An 8,947-nucleotide genomic window follows, 5' to 3' on the forward strand; every position below is an offset into this window, starting at 1 on the left:
GCGATATATGACATCATTAATATCAGTTTGTAGTCGCTGCTGGGGGTCTATGATCGTAGTAACACATCCATGTGGCAATACATTGAGGAGCCCAGGTGTTGGTAAACTATAACCCCATTACGCTGTCAGAGCATGATGGGAGTTGTAGTTTCGCGATAGTTGGGGACCACATTGTAATATAATACATTCCCTAAGGTCCTGGATAGTTATAGCTATTGTTGCTGTATATATATATATATATATATATATATATATATATATATATATATATATATATATATATATATGTGTGTGTGTACTATAGTGTGATATGATTGATGTGTCACATGTTGTATCTATATTATAAGCCAGCACGTACATGACCATAGTAGTAAATGCATACAACATGGCACACACCTTTAAAGGGTTAACAGTGGTGCCGTTGATTGACAGGTTGCCCTCATAGGCACGCCCCTTACACTTTCCTTGACTTATCATTGGTCTCAAGCGGTCACGCCCCACAGCCAATGGCCTGGTGCAGCCCACGCGTGTGCCCCGCTGCCATTGGCTGAAAGTTACTGTGGGAAAGAAAGTTTGGGAAGTTTCACACGAGCCATTCGCGTGCAGTTCGCACTATATAAAGCAGGAGCCAAGGAGAAGGCAGTCACAGGCGGACAGGGCAGCAGGCCAGGCGGAGGAGCAGCACCCTGCGGGACACACAGCCTGCACACTCTGCGGAGGAGCCCGGCACAGCCCCTGGATACTCACTCACTCACTCACTCACTCACTGACTGACTGACTGACTGACTGACTGAGGACACTCCACAGTTACGTGGTGGGATCAGAAGATGCCAGCTGATATGATGGAGAAGAGCTCCTCTTCCCCGGTGGCCGCCACCCCGGCCAGCATGAGCAGCACCCCGGATAAACCCAAAACTGCCTCCGAGCACAGAAAGGTAAATGAATGGCGGATGCAGCGCTGCAGGATGGATTGGCATAGCCTGGCAGCGGGACGCTCACTCTGTGTCTCTTCTTTGTAGTCATCCAAACCGATCATGGAAAAGAGACGGAGGGCAAGGATTAACGAGAGCCTGAGCCAGCTGAAGACCCTCATCCTGGATGCCTTGAAGAAGGATGTAAGTATCCACCTAGGTCTATGTGCTAGAGAGCAGTGCTGTCAGCTGGCCCATGTCAGGAAACGATGCAATGAGAATAGGAAACGATGCAATGAGAATAGGAAACGATGCAATGAGAATAGGAAACGATGCAATGAGAATAGGAATAGATGCAATGAGAATAGGAAACGATGCAATGAGAATAGGAAACGATGCAATGAGAATAGGAAACGATGCAATGAGAATAGGAAACGATGCAATGAGAATAGGAAACGATGCAATGAGAATAGGAAACGATGCAATGAGAATAGGAAACGATGCAATGAGAATAGGAATAGATGCCTGGATAAGGTTCTCATCATCATTAGGGTTCTGGCATCTAGTGCACTTATTGATCGCCTGCCCTTGTTCTCTCAGAGCTCCCGACACTCCAAGCTGGAGAAGGCAGACATCCTGGAGATGACCGTGAAGCACCTCCGGAACCTGCAGAGAGTTCAGATGACGGGTGAGTGCTCCCCCTCCCGGGCTGATCTCTTCCAGACTTCCTCCTGCGGTTTGAATGGCATTCTCTTACATTCTACTGGGCTGGCGCTCTGTGTCTTTCCCACGGTCTGGGCTTATTTATAGTTCCTACGTGAAGCTCAAGTTACTGCAAGGGGAGGGGAAGGAGGGAGCTGCTGCTGCTGCTGCGATACCGGCTGCACTGTCACATGCTGCCTGCACTATCTGCCCTATGTGTACTATGGCTAGGATGGCCCCTCTGATGTCATGTATTAATGGTGCCTTCTCTTCTCTCCACAGCTGCTCTCAGCACAGACCCCACAGTTCTTGGGAAATACAGAGCTGGATTCAGCGAGTGCATGAATGAAGTCACTCGCTTCTTATCCACGTGTGAAGGAGTCAACACTGAGGTGCGGACACGGCTCCTGGGACATCTGGCTAACTGCATGAATCAGATCAATGCCATGAACTATCCAGCTCAGCCCCAGATGCCAGCAGCTGGCACCCCACACCCAGCATTTGGACAGCCATTAGTTCAGCTTCCTGCCAGTGCACCACAAGGAAGCCCAACTCCCATGGGTGGGGTTCCTTGCAAGATGGGTGGCCCACAAGTAGAGGCTGCCAAGGTCTATGGCGGCTTTCAGCTGGTGCCAGCATCAGATGGACAATTTGCCTTCTTGATCACCAACCCAGCCTTCCCTCACAATGGATCTGTAATCCCGGTGTATACCAACTCCAGTGTGCCCACAGGACTACCTGCTGCAGTGTCCCCCTCTGTAATGCCCTCAGTCACTGCAGACTCAGTGTGGAGACCCTGGTGAATGGACTAACTAGTATGGACTCCGAGGCGCTTTCTTTTAGGAAGAATAGTTACTACTAGTAATCCCTTCTTTTTGTAGTGAGAATGCACTATGTCTGTACATCGGAAATGTTCATATTGAATGTGCCCTTGTATTATAAGATGGCAATTTATATTTCGTTTGTACTCGAAATTTTGTTTTTATATTGAGATGCCAAAGACTTTGACTATGCTCTTAAAGGGGTTATCCGTTTAAGGAAAATAGATTTTAAATAATCCCCCTCCTGTAGACTAAGCAATTGTTATTACCTCTTCTGTCTCCTTCCCTGAGTTCTCAGTATGCTCCGTCCTGCTTAAGACACAGAGAACTATGTCTGAGCTGTCCTGCTGCAAAACTCCCTTCCCACCCTCCCTTCGGGGACACTCACGTGACCAGCGTCCCTGGCTGGCTGTGCACTGTGTGATGCCGATGGCCCTCTCCTCCCCCCTCAACTCTCCTCCCCTTTCCTCCCTTTCAATTCCCTTCTCCTCCCTCCCTATGGTGCTTTTCATGCAAGTGAATGTTATGAGATTGTTTAGCACTAGTTCACACAGTTCACTTCCATCCCCAATGCTGCATCAAAAGAATAAATGTAATTGGGTATATATCATGCTCAAATTCACACCCAGTCTTTATTCCAGTGGGTTGACAGAATGGGGTGCACAATATAGTATTATGCACCCATTGTGGGAATTTATTGTATAACTGAGGTGCCTGTGACTGCTGCCTCACTGTGCATGCAGTAACATTGACTATTTATTCCAGTGTCCTTGCTTTATGCAAATAGCAGGCCCACACAGTATAAGAAAATATAATTTTTTTTTCTCAAACATGTGGTCTTGTCTTTTATTATTCACATACATCCAGCCTGAAAAATAAAGATTTTTTTTTCCACTTCAAACAAAATAAAGATCCAGGTATATTATGTGCAAACTTGAATTTTATGGATAATTTATAATATAATAATGTAAAATAATATCATTTACCAAAGGATGGGCAATATTAGGTTTTATTGATATCCTACTATTTTTTGCTTTTTGTATGGAAAACACATGTCCCAGGACTCTATCACACTTTTTTTTTAAATGATATATTGATTCGGGTGCATACATTTTATATATAAGGTCTTATATTTGTCCTCATTGAAGACAAATATGTTATACTCATTGTTAATCTAAAAGGTGCAAGGGCTTTTACAATGCATTTAGGGATAATATATAGTTGGTAGTGTGGCCATATATTGTTTATATAGTGTTGTGTATATCTACGTTGACTATAGCAGTCCGGAAAAGATCAAAATTTCATACTTTATTGGGGGGGTTGTGGTCAAAAAAACTTAGTACAAAGTCCTTCTGCATTGTGGTGGTTTTCTCTTCACATGGTTCTAGGCTTATATTGGTGAGTAAGCGTGCATAGCATTGCATTCTTTTGTCCATATACTTCCTGTATAGTGCAACTTACTATGTGTTTGTGATTCTGTATAGTTTGTTCTATGTAATAATATTATTTTAATAATTTATTTCACATATCCATGCATATTCAAAGTTATTACAAAAGGATTGCTGTTTTAGAATGGCAATGACAGAAAGCCCTTGGCATTTATATTTTGCTATTCAGAACACACTGGCAATATTACACATTTGTTTTAAAATATATAATGCTGAATATAGATTATGTAATTGATCTCTGTAGGGGCAGCCTCTTGCGCAGGCCCTGCTGGTTATGCTAGAATGCGCATGCCTTTTACTAAATTGGGTGGGTTAATTGGGGGTAGGGCTTTATACAATATGCTGGTCTTAAAAAATGTCCCCCTCTACATTGGGAATGATTCTACTTGCCTAACTCCTAAGCCACTGGAATCCAGGGAATGTTTGGTGAATTTTGTTCACCACACATGGTGGTATTGTGACTCGATTCCCTTTACTTAGGAGAAAGAATATCATGGCAATGAAGGATCTATATGATATCTAACTTAGATACTAATAAGAAAAAAGGTAAATCTAAATAAATATGTACCAACTAGAGATGAGCGAACCGGGTTCATGTCTATTTGATTAGTGATGGCTGCTGAACTTGGATAAAGCTCCAAGGTTGTCTGCAAAACATGGATACAGCCAATGACTATATCCATGTTTTCCACATAGCCTTAGGGCTTTATCCAAGTTCAGAGGCCACCGCTAATCAAATGCCAAAAGTTCGGGTTCGGATCGACTCGAGCATGCTCGAGGTTAGCTCATCTCTAGTACCAACATAACAAATAATATATTTATAACTAGAGATACCTGTCTTCATCACTACAAAAACTTTTCTTGGTAAGTCTTGGGGTCATTAGCATAATATGCCACAATAAGTCCCAATCTAATAGTAATCGGTGGAATTCTGGATGTTTGCAAACACAGCAGTGCTGCTGCCTAAAACAGTTTATATCAGCAAATTCATGGCAGCACACACTCTTCTCTGCTGTCTGTAGAGTCTGGCAACTGTTACATTAACAACAATTGAGATTGGTAAACCTCCCCTCTGTTTCCTCATTGGCTGTGGAGGCTGTTCATCTGGACCACACTGTGGAACGTTTTGAAAAGAGTAGGGATGCAAACTGTCTTCTTCCGATATTTTGTGTTGAAACTATTGAAATGGTAATGGAAAGCTTAAAAAAAAAATAGATAATTAATTTATGCAGTACCTGATAAGGAAATATTATTAAATATTATCTCAGGGAGACCAGCCAAAGGATAACACTGCCGGCTGCTGGTTAAAGCACTCATTGGGTGCTTAAATAGACTTTAATTGGGTTTGAATAGACTTTAATGGTGCAAAGCATTTCAAAGGTTGATCACCCTCTTCATCAGGTAACAGCCACTGGAATCCGATTCTTATTCACTGCCCTGCTTTATCGATATCGAGCTCCAATGTGAGACGTTGGGAGGTGGAGGGCTGTCCTGTTATCATACATGAACATACTAATGTTATGCCTAAAGTACGACCATTCCAGGGTCGCATTGCTGCAACTTACTTTTGCATCACTAATCTGGATTATTTCTGCACATACAACACCTATTGTTTCTTTTTCCTTTGAATATTCTTATAATACTATTTGAAACAAATGTTCAGCACCATGGACAAGTCAAGAAATAGTTTATTCACAGAGGCGTTTCTCGGTTGGTGTAACAAGGTTTTTTCTTGATTTATTTTATATCTAGGCAGCTTTTACATATAAATATTGTTTTTCTTTGATACGCTACATTACAACCTTATGAAAAAGCAATTATATGATTTAAGTATGTGTAGCAGCTTGCCTGATCAAGACCTATTTCATACTATATAAATTGTGTATACATTCTAAATGAAAATATACTTGTGTCTTGAGTTATATTTATTATATATCTTTATCTAGAGAGAGAGAGTAATAAATAGAGAGAATAAACAGGTTATGGTCAATATAGATTTATTTTGGTTCGTACGTAAGTAGAAATTTTGGTGAGTCGTACAGAGTATATCTGGTCCACAAAAAATAAGGATGTTCAATATAGCATTTGTATTCTGTAGATAGCTGGCTGGGCATTTCCTCAGGCCCCTTTCACACATCAGTTTATTCTTTCAGAAGTTACGGATCCAGTAAGAATAACAACACATACATTTATATGGCCCCAAGCACACATCTCTATATCTGCATAGGCTTCAGTCCACACCCCAACGAATACTGGAAGACCATTTTCTGCATGTACTTGTGGTCCAGACTGCTGTTATTTGAATGGCCTGTACAGCTTGCCATTTGAGCAGCCCACATGTTCATGATGCAGACACAATAGGGATTATGTAGGCCACCCGTTTATATTATGGGCAGAATACAGATATATTTTTGCACATCCTGTACAAATAATAGTGGCCAACCACCACAGACATAAAAAAATAGTCTGCCAGTATTTTTTTTGTTATAGACTGCCAATGCTCAGATCCATACAGTGTACAGAAGTAAGCATAGGGCCATTAAGTAAAGAATAATTTCCGGAAAGACTAAACAGATATGTGAAAGGGGCTTTCCATTGGTGAGTCAGTTCAGCAAATGTGGGCCAAGTTATGGCATGTCCTATTTTTATGCAGAACATATTGCGCCCCCAATACAGAACTGCAAAAGGGGCCATAGAGACTAATGGGTTCTATACTGTATGTAATTGTGGATCTACAATTGCAGACAGTATGTGGACAGAATTATCGCACTGTGCAATGGCACTAATGACTATTTTATGTCAGTGGCATTTTCCGCACTGCAGAATTGATTGCATGGATCTAAAGACCATTGGCAGTAGTACAGTCCAGACAGCACATACGGGAAGACAGTAGTCCGCCAGTATTTTTGGCAGTGCAGACTGTGGCCCACCCACAGATCTGTACTATCTATGAAGCTATGTGCATGAAGCCTTAGAAAGTAATGTCCCATTTCCTTAAAGGAGTACTCCAGCGGGGGGGGGGGGGGCATTTTTTTCCTGGCATCGGGGAGGAGGTGGCTGAGGGAAACGACGTCCACTCACCTCCCCGATTCCAGTGGCGGGTCCCGCATCGCGGCGCTCTGGTCCCTGGTTCCCAGCCGCTTCCGGGATCCGTTTCAAGTCTGCTCAGATCCCGCCTCTGTCACTGTCTGGCTGAGCGGACCTGAGAAGTATCGTCTCGGGCCCGCGTCAGACACCAGGAGGCGGCCGGGAACCAGGGACCGGAGCGCCGCGATACGGAACCCGCCGCTGGAACCAGGGCGGTGAGTGGACGTCGTTTCCCTCAGCCACCTCCTCCCTGGTCCCAGGAAAAAAATGCCCCCCCCCGCTGGAGTACCCCTTTAAAGATCTGCAAATGAAGAATACAGCCCTTGCTGTGTGTGTGATCTATACCATAAGTTATACAGCAACTGATCGCTGCTACTAAAGTCCCTGCTATGTAATCTAAGCCACTTCTCAAGTTTCTCTAGTACCAAGCCTCCTCTAGTAACAAGCCTGAACTAAACGGGACAACTCCAGACAGTCCAGGGATCTGTAGGGAATTCCTTGTCAAATCCCAGCATCCAGGCATGTTGCGCTCTGTCCACAGCAGCCAGGTGTCTGAGAAATCCAGGTGTTTAGGAAGGAAAAGTCACAATGAAAACCAACAAGACAAGACAGATCAACCCTGAGCAGCCCCAGGCTTTGCTGTCTATATCCTGTAACACTGCACTGCCTGGTAAGGTATGCTTCCTACAACAGTTTCATATCATTATTATTGTTATTTTTTAAGCCTATGGGTTAAAGGTAATGCTTCCAAATCTGCAACTGTAATCCAAGAAGTCTATTACTCCAAGGAGCAGTTACTTGTATCGATTTATGACGTGCCTACACTATCTCCTACAGGTCATACATAGCTCTAACTACTGCTTACACCCATAGATTTTCCATATTAATCATGGATTTGAACCAAATCTGTTCTAGCTGCCCATAACAACCAATCACAGGATCACAGGACTGCTTTTAGCTTTATCCAGTTTAGCTAATGTTTTTTCACTTAAAATAAATTTCTGGATTAACCACCCTACTCCAGACATCTAATAACTAACTACATTTCCTACTAACTACATCGCTACACTCAGGAAATGTATCCAGACATGTGTTGGACATTCTGTCAGAGAGATCTTAGCCTCACTGCTCATACAGTAAGGCAGTAAGATCAGTCAGAACAATAACTGCTATTGTGGAGCAAAGATAAGGACCCATGTACATGGGCCGATGATTGGAAGTGTTAAGACAATCATGGCCCCATGTACACATGCCCTGAATTTTCAATGGTTGGCCACGTTTCTTCCCATGTAAACAGGGATGTGCTGGCAAAAAAAGGTTGCACAATGAACTAACATCACATAATCAATTATTCCTTCCGTATGCTGTGTTAAAGGCTTTTAAACTAAATTCTGATTGACATTTTATATCTTTGATTGGCACTCATTCCATCACTGCATGTAAATCGGCTTTTAGTTTAGGTCCTAATTCAGACTGATAAGTGTTTTGGTTTTTTTTGACTACTACTAGACCTTGCTCACTACTAGATCTTGGTCACAGACCTTTTATTCTCTTGTCATAAAATAGCTACAGAAGTAGAAAGGCTTAGTCCACTTTTGGCTGTCAGTTGCATGTCAAAGAGGAAAAATGATAAACCAGACAGGTTCCAAGATCTATAGTTGTAAAGGTCTAGATGTGAAGGAACAGCTTTTAGGAGCAGTTATCTAATCCTTGTACAACATGTACAACATATTTTTGAGTCACTCTGATTGATAGACAGCTATGCACCACAAGTCAGATAAGCATGTCATAACCAGGTGAACATGTTCTCCACAGCTGTAGCCTTTGGCAAAATAACAGTAATCTTACAAGGTTGTACATAATAAAAAAAAACACCTACAGGCTACAGCTGGCTGCTCCTCTGCAATTACTAGAAATACCAGAACACAAGGCTAGGTTCACATTTCCGCTGGGGCTCAGATCGGAACCTTCATCCAAG

At 42.7% G+C, this 8,947-nt stretch overlaps 1 protein-coding gene across 1 annotated transcript; it reads left to right on the forward strand.

Annotated features, from left to right (window-relative positions):
- Positions 1-770: 770 nt before the first annotated feature.
- HES1 (hes family bHLH transcription factor 1) lies at positions 771-3,264 on the forward strand. Its single transcript, XM_069973784.1, has 4 exons — positions 771-935; positions 1,020-1,115; positions 1,512-1,599; positions 1,896-3,264. Exons 1-4 carry the CDS (start codon positions 828-830, stop codon positions 2,414-2,416), a joined length of 813 nt encoding a protein of 270 aa, XP_069829885.1. The 5' UTR covers positions 771-827; the 3' UTR covers positions 2,417-3,264.
- The last annotated feature ends 5,683 nt before the right edge of the window (positions 3,265-8,947 follow it).

Source organism: Dendropsophus ebraccatus, chromosome 6 (assembly GCF_027789765.1).
Source record: "Dendropsophus ebraccatus isolate aDenEbr1 chromosome 6, aDenEbr1.pat, whole genome shotgun sequence".
Classification (NCBI taxonomy): domain Eukaryota; kingdom Metazoa; phylum Chordata; class Amphibia; order Anura; family Hylidae; genus Dendropsophus; species Dendropsophus ebraccatus.

Coding starts and splice junctions, on each gene's coding strand:
- HES1 (XM_069973784.1), top strand. CDS start 828: ATGCCAGCTGATATGATGGAGAAGAGCTCCTCTTCCCCGGTGGCCGCC. Junction 936..1,019: donor CTGCCTCCGAGCACAGAAAG/GTAAATGAATGG, acceptor TCTTCTTTGTAG/TCATCCAAACCGATCATGGA. Junction 1,116..1,511: donor TGGATGCCTTGAAGAAGGAT/GTAAGTATCCAC, acceptor TTGTTCTCTCAG/AGCTCCCGACACTCCAAGCT.